Consider the following 23,806-nt stretch of genomic DNA (forward strand, 5'->3'; position numbering starts at 1 on the left):
GATTCGTAAAAGATATGGACGGGTGAACATGACACCTTTCCTTCACATCTTTCATTGGAATCGAAAGCATATAAGAAAAATACTACTTTAAGCTTTTTAACTTTGAAAAACTTAGTCTTGCATCTCCGATTTGTTAGTTGTAGACTCTGTGCTTGAAAGTTGAAGATAGCCCAGCTCAACCAATTATGCACTAAAGTCATGCAAATTTTGTGTTATTAACAAGTTTGATTACAGTTTGGCTTTAAAATAATTTTGGAAAGCGTTGTAGTCAGACGTGGTCCAAGGAATTTAATCAATCTTTCAGGAATGTATATATCAGTTCATTCGTAGGAGACTTTCTTTCGCTAACAAGTAGAACCATTTTTTATCCCTGCTACCTGGAAAACCTGAACTTTGTTAAGATTAAAACAAAAGCGTGGAGCGGTAAAATGGTCAATATATTTTTTCTTTCGATTCCAAAACGAATCCACATAACCATGCGATAAAAATCATCATAATTAGCTCCGTCTTATATCTATAATAGAATCAGACTCTGCCATTGAACAAATCACAGATTATATTTCTTATAAAAACATCATTATATAAAAACTGACCAAATTCAGATCAATAAGTACAAATGCAGTGATGGCACAAAACGTAGCAAATAAACAACTTGTAAAAAAAAACGAAACGCCAATTTTGAGTTATGACTTACAACGTCAAATAAAAAGCGTTACTTTTGAATTGCAGCGCCGCCACTTTGTGCTGAGTTAGCAGAGTCTGATGACTGAGAAGTAGAATTTTCGCTGCGGCTTGAAGGTTCTGAAATTAAAAGTATAATTAACTTCATTAATTAACTAAATTTAATTTATTAATTCTTATTTTATTTATGGGGAAAAAATTAGTAGGAAAACAATAGGATTTTATTTTCTATATACTTCCTCCATAATGGTTGTTTATTCGGTTCATTAGGGAGAAAAAAGGGGGGAAAAGAAGGTCTGTTACGCGAAAAATTAAAATCATCAAAGTACCGAATATAACAAACTCACAGTCTAGGTCCACAATTAAACCGTTTACACCATTTACGCTTTTGCTGCGATAATTCTAAGATACAGGGGGGGGGGGAATGACCCCATTATTGCTTCTGGGATGTTTTGAAAAAGAAATTCGAACTTTAAGAAAAAAACTTAGACTGTTTAGAGACTGTAACACATGAAGAATCTTAAACTTCCGAAAGGATACAGGATCGACAGAGTCCTCTACATGCACGCCTGTTGTCACTATATGTAAAAGAGGGAAAAATTACTTAGTCTACTCACAATCCAACTTTAAGCTAACATAATATCTTAAAATATGTCTATAACAGCTTCCAAATAATTTCTAATACAGAATTTCATAATCAATTCCCAGTTACGTCAATGGGACAAATTTTGCCCCCCTTTAGATTTTTAAATATACCATTCCTTATCTATTTTTATAAAATAATGGTTTCTTTGTGTATTACCATGAGAAAAATTGCCCCTCCTCTGATATAAAAAAAATCATGTTTGCCCCCCCCCCTCACATTTTCGTGAATTGACACCACTGGAAGAACTTTAAGCAGCCTTTGTACCTAAATAATGGTCTTTATTTTTGAGTAAAACTGGTATTTGAGGATTTCTTATATCAAAAATTAGAAATACGGAGCTCACATTTTTTCCCAAAACAAAAAAGAGTATGCAGCCTATATTTTTCAAAGATAGGTTCCAGTCTCCACTCCAGTTTGTATCCAAGAATTTCTGAAATCGTTGAATACAAACCTGAGGCTAATATTATACTACTGAAGTCAAAAATCAAAGTACTGTAAGTAAATGTTTCACAGAAATATTTAATTAGAGTTAATTTAATTAGATAATTAAATAATTAGATAATTAAATAATTAAATAAAATCTAATTAAATAAAATTTAATTAGAGTCAAACTTAAAGAAGTTTGATTTTTCCCTAAGCTGATATTTAAGATATTTTGCAGCTCTATTGTCTCGTGATCATTCAAGGATTACTAAGGGAATGTTCCCAAAGGGCTCATAATGTAACCATTAACGGTAAATTGCATTAATCAGCAAAGATACAATATGGGACTTAGCTTCACCAATAGCGTGCAAGTCACAAAAACAAAACTTGTCCTTCACGGAAAGAATTTAGTTCTACTACTAGCCTACTACAACCTTCACTACAACCACTCCTACCGCGACTACTCATACCATGTGAGTTTTTACTACGACAATTTTCACCAAGGCCACTGCCATCATGGTTACTCCAACCGCTACTATTCCAACTAGGAATAATCCAACGATAACAGCTTATTTGGCAGGCTTTTGCTATATCCATTTTTTAAATGCATTTTGCTTTTAAAATAAATTCTATATTAAACCACATTTTCATAGATGTTGCAAATGTTCCTGAAGTCACAGTTTACTCATTAGCCGCACGATACTTTAAATCATCAAGCCAAAAATAAAAGGGTGTATTTAACACTTTGTCAATCTTACAAGATGGCAAAATTATTGTTTTAAAAAATAAAGTTGTGAGACAGAGTCAAACTTTAGCGTAAAGAGCGAGGCGTTGAGGAAGAGACAGCCCCTTTCATATACGGAATAATTTCTGTTCGTTTCAAGTTTTAATGTCGCTCCTTACTTTCAGTTTAAAAAACTTGTTTTTTTATTTAATTGTATATAAGAGCTTAAAACCTCTATAATAAGGCTTTCTGATATCTTGAATCTGCTGGTTTGATTCTCAATAAGATCACTTGACTTTTAGGAAGTGTTTCTCTCCTTTTTTCGGAAATTGGGCAAGATTTCTCGGCTCGTAACTTTTGATGGGTAACATCAAAATTAATGAAGGAGTCAGGATAAAAATTCAATACTGTAGTTATCAAAATTCTGTTTTTTAGAGATTCGGTTACTATTGAGCCAAATCGTTCGTTTTAACGAACTGTTTGATATGAAAAAAGGAGACAATTCACAGATTCACATGCAAAGTGATTTTCCTTGTTTCTCATGATGCGGGACTGTAGTTCACCTATTTAGGCGTTCCGACTATACTGATTCCAAACTTCAGTTTTCATTTTGACCTGATACTATTTTTGTTGGGTTTTGCTAGAAGATCACGGATGCTGGTTTGTCTGTGTGTTTTTTTTTCAGGGGTGATCCTATCGAACCAATAGTCCTAGAATACCGGGTAACGGCTCATTCAAATGGAAACTAAGACTTCTAGTGTCCTTTTTACGTGACCAAAAGGATTGAACGGGAACTAACCCCCTTCCCACGCCCCAAAGTTTTTCCCCAAAGTCGCCAGATAAAAGATATCGAGACACCCATTTTGTTCAGCATAGTTGAAAGATTCAGTAACTATTCCTTTGGGGATAACATGACCCCCTACAGTCCCTAGGGAAAGATTTGTAAGTCATTAAATTTGCCCAGTGTTTATGTATAGTATTTGCTATTGGGAAATACACGGACTTTTTTCGGAGAGAGGGGGTAAATTTTCTGCTGAAGGATTTTCCAAGGGGAGAATTTTCCATGGGAGGGAAGATTCCAGAAGATGAACTTTCCAGAGGAAATTTCCCAGAATTCCTATATGACATTATTTTTATTTGTCTTACTTTCTCTTTGTCAACTTAATTTTACTTGTGGAGATGTCAAGGGGAATTGTTCAGGGAAAATTTTCCCGTGTTGGAATTGTCTAGATAATCTTTAAAAAAACGTATTTAAAAACGTATAAGAAAAGTATTTAAAAAGCGATCAAAAGTTTTTTTTTCACTAAAAGTAAGGAGCGACATTCAAACTTTAAACGAACAGAAGTTATTACGTATACGAGGGGGTCACCCCTCCTCAATATCTTGCTCTTTACGCTTAAGTTTGACTTTAAGTCCCAATTCTTTAAGAACGACTCCTGAAATACAAGGGCCGTTTAACTAGAATTCAAAAATCAAAAATCTTTGAAAAGACCGCAGCATAAAAAGACATCACAAATATAGTTTTTTTGTAAAAAGTGATTCTATTGTTAATTTTTTTTTGTTCTTTGATTATAAAAGGCACTTGAGCTTTTAATTTCCGTTCGAATGAACCCTCTCGCGACATTCTAGGACTACTGGGTCGATACGATCACCCCTAGGTAAAAAAACAAACAAACAAACAAATAAATACGCATCTGTGATCCTTCTTCTGGCAAAAAATACCAAATTCCACGTTTTTGCAGATATGAGTTCGAAAATTCTACAGTAAGGTTCTCTGATACACTAAATCTGATAGTTTGATTTTCGTTAAGATTCTATGACTTTTAGGGGCTGTTTCCTCTTTTTTTCGAAAATAAGACAAATTTTCTCAGGCTCGTAACTTTTGATGGGTAACATTAAACTTGATGAAACCTATCTATTTAGCGTAAAAATCCAATTCTTTTGATGTATCTATTAGTATCAAAATTCCGTTTTTTAGAGTTTCGATTACTATTAAGACGAGTCGCTCTTACTATACAGTTCGTTACCACAACTGTTTGATTTCAACTCCATAAATTCCTTTAAAATGAGCTAAAACAGCTCTCTACAATGTTCCAGTGCCCTACTATATGAGGAAAAGAAAAAATAAAAGAAAAAAGATGCTAAACTTTTTTAGGAACATATTTTTAAATTTTGGGTTACTAAGAACTGTTTTACCTTTTTGGGGCCCCAGTCGGGGCTCAAAATTTAATGTCCTCCAGAAGCAACTATTAAATTACGAAAGAGGATAAAAAAGTCATCATGTTGTGTATTCACGTTCATCCTAGTTAAACTACATACATTAGTCATTAAATTATTACTGATTAAAGTAAATTACTAAAGTTATAGAAGAATTCTTATCATTAGTATCTTGCAATAACGTAGTGGCCTCACCTAGAGCATAAGCTTTGTCTCTAAGACATCGGCTTATAACAGAAAGAGCTGGTAATAAAAACTTCTGTGTGGTCTCTATAAGCTTCCGTTGTGATCTCTACAATTTCAGGGATATAATTTAACTCGTCGACAATTAAATTTTTCTTATTCTTGTATCGTAATCGCTATCCCGAGCTTCTCTCCTCTTTGTAGACAAAGAACGATCTGTAGTCCATAGTAACTGAAGTATTATAAGGAATCATTTTAAAGACTACCTTTGCAACCCGTATTATATAATACAAACAAGAAAAAGCCTTATTTGGAATAAAAAGAGACGAATTTCAAAGAATCAGGCAGACTAAATCCAAAATGTGCCAAGGTTTATTCTTTACCAAGTTTCAGCCATCTCTAAAGCCTTGATACCCATTGAACTTACATAATTCCCATCTATAAATAACTAGACCCATCCACCATACTAGTCTAATGGTGTACTTTATAATTCAATTACTATAGGCTATAGTTCGTTCTTTAATATAATTCTTGATTTTCAAGCCAATATATTTCCCTTGCTGTTCAAGCCAAGCGCTAGCGCGCTGCCTATGATTACAAACAGGAAAAAGCCTACGGCTTTTTCTTCTTTGAAATAGTAAGAGACAAACCTCATGTAATTTTGATATATTGACTTTAAATACAACTGTACTAGTCTATACTATAGTTAAGTGGCCTATAAAATTTAGTATAGGCAAGAGGTCGTTCTTTATTGTAAATAACGATGTTCCAGTGCCAAGCTATCTTTGGAAAAGAAGAAAGAAAGAAAAAAAATACCATTTAGGCAGAATATTGTAGTAGCCGCCACTTTTCTTTATTTTCAAGCCAATATATTTCCCTTGCTGTTCAAGCCAAGGGACAGAAAGTTTCCTATACAGGAGTTTCGGACAAGGCGGTTCTAATGGTGTACTTTTTTTTTATCTTAACTTTCTTTTAAGGAGTTATGGGTTTTTATATTTCTTAACATTGGATGCGATCGTCTCTTACTAGGTTGCTAGCTACCGCTGCAACCCAGATCTTAAGGAACATAATTAAATAATCATCTATATAATGATTCCTTTTTTTACTTCATATACTCTGGGCTACAGTTCGTTTCTTAATGTAATAAAAATTAATTGTTTTAATTACAAAAGGTTTTTAACCCCATTAATTTCCTTGAAAATGGGCCATTGAACACCTCTCTACGATATTCCAGTGCCAAGCTATCTGTGGAATTACTAACCTATACTATTATTAAGTGGCGTATAAAATTTAGTATAGGCAAGAGGTCGTTCTTTATTATACCTGATTCAATACAAAACCAGCTGCTTACCTCATTTCCTACCTTAACCGCATCAGTGTTATTCTCGTACATAGCACTAATCACTTTAATGTATATGTCTGGTATACCATACAAGGATAAAACCTTTACTAAAGCTATTCTAGCAACAGAATCGAACGCTTGCTCATAATCTACAAAACTGAGGACCAACGGTGTTTGAAAATTCAGGAACTTCTCAATTATTAACCTAAGAGTGAAAATTAGGTCGACACATCCTCCACCTTTTCTAAAACCGCAGTGTCCTTCTCTTAAAACTTTGTCTACGGCATCTCTCAGTCTAAAAAGTACCATATTAGTAAGTAATTTACTGCCTACAGAGACCAGACTAATGCCTCGATAATTACCACACTCGCTTTTATTACCTTTCTTATAAAGTGGCTTAATTAAAGTTTTCCTAAAGTCGTTATGTACTTCCCCTTCTTCAAAAATTATATTCATAATCTTCAGTAACTTATTTCTAACCTCAGAGCCACCATATTTAAGAAACTCATTTACCACCCTATCAGCGCCTGGAGCCTTATTATATTTTAGTCCTTTTAGTGTGGTCACATATATTAAGTTTGCCCAACAACCGTCTAGCGAAGGCGGCTTACAATGAGATGTGGAATACTTCTGAAGCCCTTAGGAATTTTCTTTGCAAGTGCAGCAAAAATTTTCTGTATTTTTTGTTGTCTAATAAAATTATCTATCTTCTAAAAAAGCAAAATGGCCAAAACAAGTTGAATCCCAGCTGGATATTTCTGGATTTTCATGGACATTGAATAAGGGCCAGGGTACCCAAAGTAAACCTGACGATTTCCTTGGTAAGTTTGAATCGCGCCTTCGGGACCAGGAAATCCGGCTTTGGCTTATTGGTGTAGAGAAATATAGCACCCTACGTGTTTGGAATCAGATTAAAGCAACGAATGGATGGTAAGCAAATGGAAGTGTAAGCAAATTGTGTGCCACTGCGTAGGGGACACTAGGAGTCATATGACGAAGATGGCTCAGAAGGTAGGTGTGTTTGTCCCCTTTGCGGGGAGCATGGGGATGGACTGGAATATTTTCTGAGTAATTAATTAAACAAACCTTTTTGCACAAAATAAGTTTTTCAAAGAAAAGTAAAGAACTCCATTAAACCAAAAATGAGCAAAATAAAATCAAATACTCTACTAAGCGTGAAACTACCACAAATCAGCATCGATAAATAAATGAAACCTAAAGCGAACAGAAATTACAATAAATAACGGAGTCAAACTCAAAACGAGCAGAAATTAACATAAGTCGGGCTCAAAACTCCTATGCCTTCCCAAGGCCAGAACATAATTTGCACTTGAACAGAAATTATTCCGTATATGAAAGGTGCTGTCCCCTCCTCAACGCCTCGCTCTTTGCGCCAAAGTTTGACCTTCTCGCAACTCTTTCTCTACAGAATGAATGTGATTGCAATTTACAGGAGATACTCCAAACACACAACAGGTTGAAAAAAAAACTATTTAAGATAGGTATTTTAAGAAAGAAAATAAGAAAATATTTATGTAAATGTGTACTGAAAGCCACATTGAATCGCATTGAAGCAACTGAGCCCAAAAACTATAACAACTGTTTTTGTTTCTTGTGAAAAATTTTACTTCCAGGCTTTTTGTTAACATCTGGATTTTTCCGAACCGCTGGCATTACTATGTTTTAAGATTTTCTGTAGAGAAGAGCCGCCGACAGCCAATGCTGACAGCAAATTTTTCTTAATGATAATTTGCATTAGGAAACACAATGTTTTGTATCGGGTGTAGCACATTTACACCTTTATCATTTGTTCTCTTCTACAGGATTAATGGCCCAACATCTCTCGGAGAGCAAAGAAAATGAGCACGTCATCGAAAGTTAACAAAATCCTTAAGCATTTTCTCATTATGGTTTTTCAGGTCAGTCATTTGTGCGTTTTTACTTTTTCTGGCAGCTTAAATCTCCGCTGGCACTTTTAAGGCTCAAATGGCAAGTCAGGCAAATTCAACTGTCTTTCTTTCGGGAAAGTCTAACCTATGGAACAAGATGTTTTTATATGCCTCCTTTTTCTGAAAAAAACAAACAAACAATTAAAATGGTATTTTATTATGGTTGCTCCCTTAGGAGCAACCTAGTAAAGATCGAACACAAGCCCATTTTAACTGTAAATTCAAAAACGTGTTTTGAAAAAAAAAATGTAATACAAGGAATACTCTAAAAACCAGTCTATGACGACACTTCAAAAATAAATGACGATATTTCAGAGAATGAGGTAGCGGAGTCATAAACATGACACCATACCTTAGAGAAGCAACTTTTCATAATTAAAACAAAATCTCCCAGTATGCTCTAAAAATGGTTATGGAGAATTTTACAATGGGAATTTTTCAGCAAAGATGAAATTTTCTGGGGGGAGGTTTAATCTATTTCTTCTATAGTTGGTCCACCAGATTCTTGAGGTCGGTCAGGCATTTCTCCAGACGTACTTTCAACCCCTTGATAAAGTTTTGTTATTATAGGCTGGCATATATTTTCAGTTCCTTTTTGCTTGTCTTCATATTCTTCTTTCTCAGCCAACTGATTGTTGTCATAAACATGACACCATACCTTAGAGAAGCAACTTTTCAAAAGATACGCGCGTTATATCATTTTCCATATGAAGATGCCGTTTCTGTCAAAAATGCATTTATTTTAACTTTATATTTCGTTACTGCTCATTCACAACGAGATTTTATTAATGCCAAAACTAAGCTAGCACTAATTTTAGCCAATCAGAATCCTTTGTAGAATTTTTGGGCCAATGAAAAAACTATGCAAAAAAATCTGATTGGCTCATTTTAACACTAGCGAAGTCCAGGTATTAGGCAAATCTCATTGTGCATGGGTCTTTTTTTAAAAAAGGCATCAGATGTGGCAATGTTCTTCCAAATGGACCATCTCCTAATTTCATTAAAAGGATATGATTTTCATAAGCCCTTTGGTGATTATATCCTGTTTTGCTTCTCATTTTGGGGATTGAGTAGGAACTTTCAGGAAAAGTTTTCTTTTTCTGGAGCTGGGATGGAGGCTACTTAAAATTTTTTGGAGAAGTTGCAAACTATTTTCGTCTATTTTCCTTACAAGACCGTATACAGCATGGCTTTTTAATCGTTCTACAGGCTCTTTGACTAGTTATAAAATAAAATAACAAATATTTCTTATTATAATAAAAAAGGGAAACTAAAAAATACAAGAGAGCACTTTTTGTGGACAGAAAGTGTGCAAAATATTGATACACATTAGATTGACATGGTCAGAGGCACCAAATTGGGCAATTACCCACTACATTCTTTTGCCCCCTTAGATTATGAAAAATACCTTTTTTAATATTTTTATTGAAAATACTTTTTTTGGCGTTTTTACTGAAAAATTGCAAAAACAATGATATTGCCATCCTAAATTATGAAAAATACTTTTTCTTCTAACCCCCCCCCCCCCACACATTTTTTGAACTGGCACCCCTAGACAAAGCGATTTGGGATTTGCAACCCAAAAATAAAAGCTCTAGATACTGAAGATAAACAATCTGAATTATGCAATAAATCAATGAGCATCACAATAGTATCATATCCAGAAACTCACGATTAAAAAGAAACAGGAACGTTCTCAATTAAAATAAAATAGGAAAGGGATTATTTTTGAAATTGATATGATAAAAGGAAAAACCTTTTTAGCAGGTGAAACAAGAAAGCCTTACGAAGCTCCGGCAAAGGATTTTAGTAAGAAAAACGTTTGAGTCATGTGCCATCATGCTAAATAAGGACTAGTTTCAAAATTGATGATTACTTTTTTCTAATTCCTTCAACTTCTTTGTGCTTTTTCTCGGTTATTCAAAATGATTCAAAATGAACAAAACTTAATGGATTGCAAACGAGACTCGCTAGATAGTACTTTTTAATCTTTCAGGTCATTTTTAAGGGCCAAGGACCAGAAAGTGCTTTCAGATCACGCATAACAAACGGATCATGGAAGTGTCATATTTTTAGGACCTGGCCCCTGGACTAGACTTTAGCTAAAATTTACGAAAAATCAAAAACACGATATACCCATTAAAGCACTTGTTTTATTTCATGAAATTAGGATCTCTACCTGACAGTAGTAACCATGCTTTTATAGCTAAAAATGAACTAATCTGTCCTTGATAGAAGAGATGAAAAATGTGTTTTAGTGGTTTATTTAAACATAACATATTTTCACAAGTTTTAGTCTAAATGGAAGAGTAATTTTTAAATATTTAAAAGAAGGAAGAATAATAAAACATCTGTAATTACGAATTGACTGTATTTGTTGTATTCTAGCAAGTTTTTATTTGGCCATAGGGCTACTGAAAATTTGGTTTTGTGGGGCTTGGGGTAACGACAACTCCGAATTATCCAGGGCCGAAAATGTCCATTTCAGCTTTAATTGTTTTTCTTAGGTTTTTTATTTCCTTTTATTAAAATAATTGCGACATAACAAGTGCGTTCATTGAAAAGCTTTTAGAATAATATTTGATAATAAAAAAAAAGATCAATTCATCAAGCCAATAAGCTGAATAAGCTTACCATTAATTTATTCGGCTCTATTTCAGGTAGTATAATATTATTACAATTTCACTTAGTATGCCAAAACTTGATCCAATTCCTTTAAATTGTTTTTGTTGAGTTTCAGCAGTTTTTTTAGTCATCCGCCTACCAAATCGGCTTATTCTGCAAGACAACCCACAAAGGAATGCGAAAAAGAATATTTAGGATGTCCCAAAAGCCGCCAACTTTATCTTATTTTTGCGATTCGAAGTTGCTCGCAGAAATTTGCAGGATAATTAAAACAAAATCTCCCACTATGCTCTGGCTATGGAGAATTTTACAATGGGAATTTTTCAGCAAAGGTGAAATTTTCTGGGGGGAGGTTTAATCTATTTCTTCTATAGTTGGTCCACCAGATTCTTGAGGTCGGTCAGGCATTTCTCCAGACGTACTTTCAACCCCTTGATAAAGTTTTGTTATTATAGGCTGGCATATATTTTCAGTTCCTTTTTGCTTGTCTTCATATTCTTCTTTCTCAGCCAACTGATTGTCATCCAGCCATTTAATAGTCTCATTACAGGTACTTATGACTGTGTTTCGGTCATCTTCACTAATCTTGTTTTTTAAATCTTCACCTTCTATAATCTGTTTTAAATTGAAACAATAGGATTCAAGGGAATTCTTAGCAGAGATTTTATCCCTTTGTTTCTCATCATCGGCACGATAACGCTCAGCATCATTGACCATTCGCTCAATTTCATCCCTAGATAAACGATCTTTGTCATTAGTGATCGTGATCTTACTTGATTTACCCATGGATTTTTCAACAGCGGCAACATTTAAAATTCCGTTAGCATCAATATCGAATGACACTTCGATCTGAGGTACACCTCGAGGGGCTGGTGGAATTCCAGAGAGCTCAAATTCTCCGAGAAGATTATTATCTTTTGTCATGGCTCGTTCTCCTTCATAAACCTTAATCAAAACTCCAGGCTGATTGTCCGAATAAGTAGTAAAAATCTGAGTTTGCTTCGTAGGAATGGCTGTATTCCTTTTTATCAATGAAGTCATAACTCCTCCAGCTGTTTCAATACCAAGAGAAAGAGGTGCAACGTCCAACAAAAGGAGATCCTGAATTACTTTGGACTTGTCACCATTAAGAATGGCAGCCTGAACAGCAGCACCGTAGGCTACTGCTTCATCAGGATTGATTGACATATTGAGTTGTTTTCCGTTAAAAAAGTCTTGTAGAAGTTTTTGCACACGTGGAATACGAGTTGAGCCTCCAACAAGAACAATTTCATGGATGCTTCCTTTGTCTAGTTTAGCATCCCTGAGAGATTTTTCAACTGGCTCCATTGTCCTTCTAAACAAATCAGCACAGAGTTCTTCAAATCGAGCACGTGTAATGGAGGTATAAAAATCAATGCCTTCATACAGAGAGTCTATTTCAATTTTAGCTTCGGTAGAGGCTGACAAGGTTCTTTTCGCTTTTTCACATGTGGTCCTAAGTCTTTTAAGTGATCTTGCATTAGTTGAAAGATCCACTTTATACTTTCTTATAAACTCTTTGACGAAGTGGCTCACTAGTCTGTTATCAAAATCTTCTCCACCCAAATGTGTATCCCCTGCCGTTGATTTTACTTCAAAGATTCCATCTTCGATCACAAGAATGCTCACGTCAAAAGTACCACCACCAAGATCAAAAATGAGCACATTTTTTTCAGAATCGTTTTTATTATCTAGGCCGTAGGCAATTGCAGCGGCGGGCGGCTCATTAATTATACGAAGAATATTAAAGTTTGCGATGACACCAGCAGCCTTAGTAGCTTGTCTTTGGGCATCGTTAAAATAGGCAGGTACAGTGACAACAGCGTCACTCACTGGTTCTCCAATATAAGCCTCGGCGATTTCCTTCATCTTACTAAGAATCATTGAAGAGATCTGCTCGGGCATGAATGTTTCTGCCTTGCCTTGGAATTCAACTTGAATTCTTGGCTTGCCATCTTTATTGACTACCCTGAAAGGCCAATGTTTCATATCTGATTGAACTGAAGAATCTTCAAATTTTCTACCGATTAATCTTTTGGCATCAAAGACTGTGTTTAAAGGGTTCATGGTTCCTTGATTTTTAGCAGCATCTCCAATAAGACGTTCAGTATCTGTAAATGACACATAAGATGGTGTTGTTCGATTACCTTGATCATTGGCAATGATTTCAACTTTACCATGTTGAAAGACACCGACGCAGGAGTAAGTAGTTCCTAAATCAATACCAATTGCAGGTCTTGTAGTCATTTCTAATATTTCTTTTGAAATTGTTTTAAATAGCAAATGAACCCAGTTTTGTAGGACAAACTTGCATGATAAATTACATCTTTTAATTCTTATAATAGTATTAAGAATTACATAAAAATAAATCTTGATGAAGTGAAAATTTTTATGCATTTAAAGTTTCAGTAGTAGCTAATAGGGGTAAATATCCAATCCGGAAAAAATTTCAAAACCGAGAATTTATTCGATGACATCATATTGCCTTACGATACCAACTCTTTTGAATATTTAATGTTTCACGATGTTCACTGTCTATGATCCATAGCTATTTTAAATGATCTAATCGCGTCTCTAGAGATCTTATTATCAATTTGTAGTTCCTGTTTAGATTCGAATGCTATAGTTTGCATTCGAGATGGCAAAACAACTTGCAAAGTTCTATTCAACAATCGAAAAAGTAAAAATACAATTTAATTACATGATGACTTTAGTTATGTGTTTTGTTATGACGCTATTTTAGTGCAATTTTATGTTGTATGCAGAAGCTTTACAAATAGTTTGCTTTCTACCTGATGACTTCACTAGATCCGTTACTCCAAAATATCTTTAGTCGGATTTATCGCCGCTGCACTTCAGAATAGTGCAGCTATGTCAAACTGTCTTAAGAATTTTGGGTTTACAGTGTATATTAATCTACCATTGCGAATATATATAAACATACGAACCTCGGAGCAAACTCTTCAACTATGTTTTATTGTACTTTGTGCTGCGTTGGTGACAATTTCGTCTGCTCAGTTTACCCGTTTGAAGCTAAGATGTTGTTTCCAACGCGAAAAAGGTACGATGTGCCTTGTCAATGGTGCATTTTATATAATTAATTTAAAGACCATTGTTATTAATAAGACTCATTGATTCTTATTAAATCCTTTATGTAAAACCCCCCAAAAATTACTGCATTTTACATAATAATGGATACTTATTAAAAAAAAACCTAATTGACAAATACCATTTATGATGAACTATGTCGGTCCTTTATGTAACCTTTTATTTACACTGTCTGTGTTTTTAAGATGTAGTCTTTAGTACGAGTAAGACACGCATTTCCCTTTATTACTACAGCTAAGTCCAATGTATGCAATGGTTTGTTCTTCTAATAATGTAATTTCTGAAAATATTTGATATGAAATTACAAACAGAAAAAGCCTATAGTTTTTTCTTAATTGGAATAGCAAGAGACGACCTGGCTACAACCTATGCTTATGACGTCATTGATCAATCTTTAATATGAAATGTGCAGTTTTTCTTAGAAAAATTAATTCTATTTTAAAAACTATTGGGTTTAATTACAAAAGGTTTTCAACCCCATTAATTTCATTTAAAAAGAGTCATTGAACAACTCTCTGCGATGTTCCAGTGCCAAGCTATCTGTGGAAGAAAATAAAGAAAAAAGGAGGCTGTTTAGGCAGAATGCTGTAATAGCTACCACTTTTCTAGATTTTCAAGCCAATATATTTCCCTTGTTGTTCAAGCCAAGGGACAGAAATTTTTCTATAAAGGGGTTTCAGACAAGGTGGTTCTAATTGTGTACTTTTTATTCTGATCTGATTCTATTTTTAGGAGCTATGGGTTATTGTATTTCTTAACATTGGACGTGATCGTCTCTTACTAGGTTGCTAGCTACCGCTGCAACCCACAGGATAATCTTTTTTACAGGGACAAGTAGCAAGCTGGTCACTCAACATTGCTGCGGTGGGAATTGAACCCGGTCCCATGTTGCCAAGCAGGGCAAATTTCAAAGGATGTATGTCTTATATAATCTTTATGATATCATGTTATGTGATATTATATTCTCAGGTTATATGATATTATATTCCTGTTATGTGATATAATTCCCTTGTCAAAAGATAGGTGTGTTACCACCTTGCAAATGAAGATGCAGGTTTTTGTCAGAAATTGCGTTGTATTACAAAGTCATCTCTTATTAATTAACAGAAAGACATAAAATGTGATGAACTTAAGCTGGCTGTTCTCTAATATAAATGTTCTTTGTTTGTTGTGAAATTACAGACAGGAAAAAGTCTATGGCTTTTTCTTAATTGAAATATTAAGAGACGACCTGGCTACAACCTACGATTATGACGTTATTGCTCGATTTTTTACATGAAATATGCAGTTTTTTGTAAAAAAATTAATTCTATTTTTGAAATAATTTGTTTTAATTACAAAAGGATTTTAACCCCATTAATTTCCTTTAAAATGAGCCATTGAAAAACTCTGCGATGTTCCATTGCCAAGCTATCTGTGGAAAAAAAAGAAAAAGAGGAAAAAAAGATGCCGTTTGGGCAGAGTGCTGTAGTAGCTGCCACTTTTCTTGATTTTCAAGCCAATAATTCCCTTGCTTTTCAAGCCATGGGGCAGAAAGTTTCCTATATAGGGGTTTCGGACAAGGCGGTTCTAATGGTTTACTTTTTGTTTTGATCTGAATCTATTTTTAGGACTTATGGGTTATTATATTTCTTAACATTGGACTTGATCGTCTCTTACTAGATTTGAACAAAATTAGATGAAATTAATTAGCTAATTTGACATGACATAGTAGGTAACTAAGGGCAGGAGCTTGTTCTTTACTATAACAACCAGGATGATGTCAGTTACAACCTGGAATTTGTTTTATGCTAATTCATTACAAACAGGAAAAAGCCTACGGCTTTTTCTTCTTTGAAATAGTAAGAGACGAACCACAAGTAACTACCCTTGGAACCACCATATATCAGTTACTATACATGAGCGATCGTTCTTTACTGTAAATTCGATTCCCGGTATTGGAAAATTTTTAACTCTATAATCTTCGAACATTAGAAGCTCTAAACCTTTTATAATTTATAATGAACCACATCGATCCTTTATGTAATGATCGTCTCTTACTAGGTTGCTAGCTACTGCTGCAACCCAAATTATGAGAGGCAGCCTGACCAAGTGGTCCAAGACACTGGTGTTAGCCACCAGTCTCTTCGGAGGCGTGGGTTCAAATCTTACCGCTGGTATACGATTATGTTTGAAAGACTGCAGTGTGAAAAGACATCAAAAATGCAGTTTTTGGTGGAAAAATTTATTCTCTTTTAGAAATAATTTATTTTATTTACTATAGATTTTTAACCCAATTAATTTCCTTTAAAATGAGCTATCGAACAACCCTCTACGATGTTCCAGTGCCAAGCTATCTGTGGAAAAGAAAAAAGAAAAAAAAAGAAAAAAATATCCCGTTTATGCAGAATGTTGTAGTAGCTGCCACTTTTCTTGATTTTCAAGCCAATATATTTCCCTTGCTCTTCAAGCCAAGGGACAGAAAATTTCCTATACAGGGGTTTCGGACAAGGCGGTCCTAATGGAGTACTTTTTGTTTTGATCTGACTCCTCTTTTAGGAACTATGGGTTTTTATATTTATTAACATAGGACGTGATCGTCTCTTACTAGGTTGCTAGCTACCGCTGCAACCCGGATAAGAGACGAAACTCAAACAATCAAGTAGCTAACTAAGTCCAATATATGGAATGGTTTGTTATTCCAGTGATCGTCTTTTAATGTAATTTGAATTACTAACCTATACTATAATTAAGTGGCGTATAAAATTTAGTATAGGTAAGAGGTCGTTCTTTATTATAAAGTATCTAACTAAGTCCAATGTATGGAATGGTTTGTTATTTCAGTGATCGTCTTTTAATGTAAAAAATTTTCAGGTATTTTGTTAGTTTGAATGAAAAGATTAAAATTATTGCTCAGACATCATAAATATTTTTGCAGTTTACATAATAACTTTAGCGATTCTAAACTGAAATACTAACTCAGTCCAATATATGCAATGGTGTGCTTTTCTAATGATCGTCCTTTAATATAACACTTTTCATCTCTTACTATCTCTTCGCTCTTGCTTCTATTTCGGGCATTTGTAGTGTTGATGCTTGTTGTAATTGTAGATACTGGTTCTTTAGTTATAAGTATATATGGTAGATTCCTTTGAGCACACTCATTGTTGTTACAAGATTCTGGTTGCTCTCTTCCTACACCTCCTCTTCCGTGGCTTTGCCCGACTGGACAAGTTATTTTACTGCAGAGAAGCAAATTTTCAAAAGATCCTTGTCTAACATAAATACTTGACTTTTCTCTCTCAATTTTAACTTTTCCATACAACTGGTCTATTAAATACCTTTGCTTTTCTCTTTTCATGATACTATGCCTTGTTTTTGTGTAGTACTATTATCTTTAACTTACTTGAAGCTTGCTTGGATAAAGCCATTAATGTTTCAGCTTTGTAGTCTTACGGGTCCTTATATTATAAGAGACGAAACTCAAACAATCAAGTAGCTAACTAAGTCCAATGCAAGGAATGGTTTGTTATTTCAGTGATTGTCTTTTAATGTAAAAATATAAATACTGTAATCTTAACTATAGTGAAGTTGCGTATGGAAGTTAGTATAGGGAAGAGTTTGATCTTTATTATATTCTAGCTAAAATAATGAAGATAATATGAATGTACCACAGGGTTCAGTTTCTTTGGACTTGAGTTCGTTTTTTAACTATAAATACAAACAGGAAAAAGCCTACGGCTTTTTCTTCTTTTAAATAGTAAGAGATGAAACTCAAACAATCAATTAGTAGCTAACAAAGTCCAATGTATGGAATGGTTTGTTATTTCAGTGATCGTCTTTTAATGTAAATTTACTAACCTATACTATAGTTAAGTGGCCTATATAATTTAGTATAGGCAAGAGGTCGTTCTTTATTATAATCTAATGATGTACTTTTGTTTTGATCTGACTCTATTTTTAGGAGTTTTGGGTTTTTATATTTCTTAGCATTGGACTGATCGTCTATTACTAGGTTGCTAGCTACTGCTGCAACCCCAATTCACATATTTATTTATGAGAGGCAGCCTGGCCGAGTGGTCCAAGGCACTGGTGTTAGCCACCAGTCTCTTCAGAGGCGTGGGTTCAATTCTTACCGCTGGTATACGATTATGTTTGAAAGACTGCAGTGTGAAAAGACATCAAAATGCAGTTTTTGGTGGAAAAATTTATTCTCTTTTATAAATAATTTATTTTAGTTACTATAGATTTTTAACCCAATTAATTTCCTTTAAAATGAGCTATTGAACAACCCTCTACGATGTTCCAGTGCCAAGCTATCTCTGGATAAAAAAAAAGAAAAAAAAAGAAAAAAAAAAAGAAAAAAATATCCCAGTTAGGCAGAATGTTGTAGTAGCTGCCACTTTTCTTGATTTTCAAGCCAATAAATTTCCCTTGCTTTTCAAGCCAAGGGACAGAAATTTTACTATGCAGGGGTTTCGGACAAGGCGGTTCTAATGGTGTACTTTTTGTTTTGATCTGACTCCTTTTTTAGGAACTAGGGGTTTTTATATTTCTTAACATTGGACGTGATCGTCTCTTACTGGGTTGCTAGATACCGCAGAAACCTGGATTTGTTTTGATCTGACTCTTTTCTCAGGAGTTAGGGGGTTTTATATTTCTTAACAATTGACGTGATCGTCTCTTACTAGGTTGCTAGCTACCGCTGCAACCCGGACAAAAACAATCAAGTAGCTAACTAAGTCCAATGTATGCAGTGGTATGTTATTCCAATGATCGCCTTTTAATGTAAACAGCCATGATACTGATGGGAATTACATAATCCCTATTTATGTTTCAGTTAACATGGGCTAGGTTTCGTTCTTTATTGTAAATTTTCAATTTTCTTTAAAATGAGCCATTAAACAACTCTCTAAGATGTCCCAGTGCGAAGCTATCTTTGATTTACTAACCTATACTAAAATTAAGTGGCGTATAAAATTTAGTATAGGCAAGAGGTCATTCTTTGTTATACTATTCCTTTAAAATGAGCCATTTAACAACTCTCTACGATGTTCCAGTGTCCAGCTATCTGTTGAATTGTTAACCTATACTATAATTAAGTGGCGTATAAAATTTAGTATAGGAAAGAGGTCATTCTATATTATAACCTCCAACAATGGAATTTTTTTTCCTTGAGTATGTTTTCCTTTAGAATTTACTTCATTTGTTATAGATAATTTCTTATGCATAACGTTAAAATCAGCGTCTTTTTCTGCATCTTATGTTTTTACTTTTCTTTTGTTCTCTTTTTCTATGACTGCATGCACAACAGTACTCTCCCTTTTCTTTCCTGTTGGAGAAATTTCCGTTAATAAGGGTACTTCATCTGGTGTACCTCTGAGTTGCCTTTCTGGGAAACTCAAACAATGGAAGATCTGTTCTATAAATTTTTCTCAAACGGTTGTACTCAATTAAAGCATCAACATCGCAATAAATCTTTGTCTTATCAAATTCTACTAGATGTAAAGCTGCACTAGTGGTCACACGGGAAAGAGCAACGTACATCATACCTAGACCAAAGCAACGATTACCTACGTCAACAATTGCACACTGTAAACTTAGTCCTTCAATTTTTACTTCTCGATACGCCTGGTCGGTTGAATACCTTTGCTTTTCTCTTATCAAGATACTATCTCTGTTATCTGTGTAGTACTTTTTTTTAACTTGCATGCAGCTTGCTTTGCTCTAACCATTATGTAATTCACGAATGAGACCATTTACATCTTTTTCGTTCTTAAGTACTAACACTTTTCTTGATTTTCAAGCCAATATACTTCCCTTGCTGTTCAAGCCAAATGACCAAAAATTTCCTATATAGGGGTTTTGGACAAGGCAGTTCTAACGGCATACTTTTTGTTTTGATCTGACTTTTTTTTAGAAGTTGTGGGTTTTTATATTTCTTAGCATTGGACGCGATCGTTTCTTATATTTATATTATTATAATAATGGGTTATGATATTTCATAGTATTGGACGTGATTGTCTCTTACTGGATTGCTAGCTACCGATGCAAACCGGATTATACTATTACTATTAATTATTATTTTAGTCACTATAGCTAGTGTTTGTTCTTTATAGTTATGACTTTAAAAGTATATCGATCTTTTAAAAAATCATTACAAACAGGAAAAAGCCTATGGCTTTCTCTTCTTTGAAATAGTAAGAGACGAACCTCAAGTAACTACCCCTGGAACCACCATTTATCAGTTACTATGGATGAGAGATCGTTCTTTACTGTAAAATATATTTTTAACCCAATTCATTTCCATTAAAATGAGCTATTTAACAGCCCTCTACTATATTCCAGTGCCAAGATATCTCTGGATACAAAAAAAGAAAAAAAAAAGAAAAAAAAAAAGAAAAAAATTTCCCGTTTAGGCAGAATGGTGTAGTAGCTGCCACTTTTCTTGATTTTCAAGCCAATATATTTCCCTTGCTGTTCAAGCCAAGGGACAGAAATTTTACTATGCAGGGGTTTCGGACAAGGCGGTTCTAATGGTGTACTTTTTGTTTTGATCTGACTCTTTTTTTAAGAACTATGGGTTTTTATATTTCTTAACATTGGACGTGATCGTCTCTTACTAGGTTGCTAGCTACCGCTGCAACCCGGATCTTACTAGGTTGCTAGCTACCGCTGCAACCCGGATATATGACTACTACACGAGATCTTCTCGAGTGACACCATTTATGATAACTTTATCGATACCTTATGTAAAAACTGGAAAAATACCTGAAAATTTTAAAATTAGTTTTATTTTTTGTTAGGTTTTTGTTTAATAACAAGCAGACATTTTTTCTTTGTTGTTAAGCAAAAGGATTCCGGGTTACAGCAGCAGCTGCAACTCAGATACTGCAAAAATCTGGAAAACTTTTAGCTACCCCTGTAAACACCGTATATCATTTACTATGGGCGAGAGATCGTTCTTTACTGAAATTCTTGTTTTGATCTGAATTTTTTTTTCCAGGAGTTATGGGTTACTTTGGGCTTTACTATGGGGCGTGATCGTCTCTTACTAGGTTGCTAGCTACCGCTGCAACCCGGATCATATATACCACAGACCTATTTTTTCTTTTCCCTGTTGCATCAGTTACTATGAGATAGACTTCGTTCCTTACTGTAAATCAATTTTTAGGAGTTATGGGTTACTTTAGTTTTTACTGTGGGGCGTGGTCGTCTCTTATAAGGTTACTAGCTACCGCTGCAACCCGGATATTCAGCTATCAATAAAACCATGATATCGATGATAATTACAAAATTATCATTTACAATATCGATCCTTAATGTCAAAAACCCTGATTACAAACAGGAATAAGCCTACGGCTTTTTCTTCCTTGGAGTAGTAAGAGACGACTCGCAAAGAATAAGGGAGTTAACTAAGTCCAATGTATGCAATGGTTTGTTCTTCTAATGATCGTCTTTTAATATAATATTTTTAACCCCAATTATTTCCTTTAAAATGAGCCATTGAACAACTCTCTACGATGTTCCAGTGCCAAGCTGTCTGTAGAATTACTAACCTATACTATAATTAAGTGGCGTATGAAATTTAGTATAGGCAAGAGGTCGTTCTTTATTATAATTTTCTTTTCAAGTTACTATCTCTGTTTTTTTGTAGTACTGTTTTTTTAACTTGCGTGTAGCTTGCTTTGATCTAACCATTATGTATTCATGAATGAGACCATTTACAGTTTTGACGTTTCTTATATAGTAATTATGACGTCACGGCGTAATGATTTTATTTCATGACGTTATGGCGCAATGGTATTATTTCATGACGTCTTCAGAAACAACAATATAATTTCGTGTTTTTCTATTCACGTCATAGCTCTAATATAAAACTATGATGACATTCATTATTTATCTAGTAGGGTTTCAGACAAGGTAATTCTAATGATGTACTTTTGTTTTGATTTGACTCTATTTTTAGGAGTTTTGGGTTTTTATATTTCTTAGCATTGGACTGATCGTCTCTTACTTGGTTGCTAGCTACTGCTGCAACCCAAATTCACATATATATTTATTTATGAGAGGCAGCCTGGCCGAGTGGTCCAAGGCACTGGTGTTAGCCACCAGTCTCTTCGGAGGCGTGGGTTCAAATCTTACCGCTGGTATACGATTATGTTTGAAAGAGTGCAGTGTGAAAAGACATCAAAAATGCAGTTTTTGGTGGAAAAATTTATTCTCTTTTAGAAATAATTTATTTTAGTTACAATAGATTTTTAACCCAATTAATTTTCTTTAAAATGAGCCATTCAACAACTATCTACGATGTTTCAATGTCAAGCTATCTCTGGATACAAAAGAAGAAGAAAAAATATCCCGTTTAGGCAGAATGTTGTAGTAGCTGCCACTTTTCTTGATTTTCAAGCCAATATGTTTCCCTTGCTGTTCAAGCCAAGGGACAGAAAGTTTACTATACAGGGGTTTCGGACAAGGCGGCTCTAATGGTGTACTTTTTGTTTTGATCTGACTCCTTTGTTAAGAACTATGGGTTTCTATATTTCTTAACATTGGACGTGATCGTCTCTAACTAGGTTGCTAGCTACCGCTGCAACCCGGATAATAGGAATAGTAAGAGACGACTTGGCTACATCCTACGATTATGACGTCATTCATCACTCTCAATTTTTACTTCTCGATACGCCTGGTCGGTTGAATACCTTTGCTTTTCTCTTTTCAAGATGCTATCTCTGTTTTTTTTGTAGTACTGTTTTTTTAACTTGCGTGTAGCTTGCTTTGAGCTAACCATTATGTAATTATAAATGATATTTATATCTTTGTCGTTTTTTATATAATAAATATGACACTATGGCGTTTTGATTTTATTTCATGACGTCATCGCGTAAAGATACTGTTTCACTACGTCTTAAGCAACAACGACATAATGTAGTGTTTTTCTATTCACGTCATAGCTCTAATAAAACTATGACAACATTCATTATTTATCTAGTAGGGTTTCAGACAAGGTGGTTCTAATGATGTAATTTTGTTTTGATCTGACTCTATTTTTAGGAGTTCTGGGTTTTTATATTTCATAGCATTGGACTGATCGTCTCTTACTAGGTTGCTAGCTACTGCTGCAACCCGGATTCACATATATAGTTATGAGAGGCAGCGTGGCCGAGTCGGCCAAGGCGCTGGTGTTATCCACCAGTCTCTTCAGAGGCGTGGGTTCAAATCTTACCGCTGGTATACGATTATGATTTATGTACAAAAATCAAATATCTTTGAAAAGACTGCAGTATGAAAAGACATCAAAAATGCAGTTTTTAGTGGAAAAATTTATTCTCTCTTTGAAATAATTTATTTTAGTTACGAAAGATTTTTAACCCAATTAATTTCCTTTAAAATGAGCCATTGAATAACTCTCGACGATGTTCCAGTGCCAAGCTATCTGTGGAAAAGAAAAAAAGAAAAAAGAAAAAATATGCCGTTTAGGCAGAATGTTGTAGTAGCTGCCACTTTTCTTGATTTTCAAGCCAATATATTTCCCTTGCTGTTCAAGTCAAGGGACAGTTTCCTATACAGGGCTTTCGGACAAGGCGGTTCTAATGGTGTACTTTTTGTTTTGATCTGACTGATTTTTTAGGAGCTATGGGTTTTTATATTTCTTAACATTGGACGTGATCGTATCTTACTAGGTTGCTAGCTACCGCTGCAACCCGGACCAAATGTAACCTCGTATGACGTCATGTATACAACAGACCTCTTTTTATTTTCTCTGTTGCATCAGTTACTATAAGATAGACTTTGATCCTTACTGTAACTCCTCAAACTCCTTGCTGTAGCTTCTCCACATAGTTTCTATCTGGAAATCAACTAAGTTGAAAAAAATCACTATCTCAAACTTTTGATTGGGTGTTTTT

The 23,806-nt window shown here is 34.5% G+C and overlaps 1 protein-coding gene and 1 long non-coding RNA gene across 2 annotated transcripts in view; both read right to left on the minus strand.

Annotated features, from left to right (window-relative positions):
- Positions 1-538: 538 nt before the first annotated feature.
- The window catches only part of LOC148952509 (uncharacterized), a 95,501-nt gene continuing 72,233 nt past the window's right edge, over positions 539-23,806 (minus strand). Inside the window, exon 3 of the long non-coding RNA XR_016141771.1 lies at positions 539-801. This is a non-coding gene — a long non-coding RNA (uncharacterized LOC148952509). The remainder of the gene's footprint in view (positions 802-23,806) is intronic.
- Positions 11,145-13,058, minus strand: LOC148952510 (heat shock 70 kDa protein cognate 4-like). Its single transcript, XM_089088639.1, has one exon. It carries the CDS (start codon positions 13,056-13,058, stop codon positions 11,145-11,147), a length of 1,914 nt encoding a protein of 637 aa, XP_088944765.1.

This window comes from Artemia sp. Qi Xiang Cuo, chromosome 5 (assembly GCF_049724085.1).
Source record: "Artemia sp. Qi Xiang Cuo chromosome 5, ASM4972408v1, whole genome shotgun sequence".
In the NCBI taxonomy this organism is placed as follows: Eukaryota; Metazoa; Arthropoda; class Branchiopoda; order Anostraca; family Artemiidae; genus Artemia; species Artemia sp. Qi Xiang Cuo.

Excerpts from the sequence above, each read along its gene's own strand:
- LOC148952510 (XM_089088639.1), bottom strand. The coding sequence starts at position 13,058 with ATGACTACAAGACCTGCAATTGGTATTGATTTAGGAACTACTTACTCC.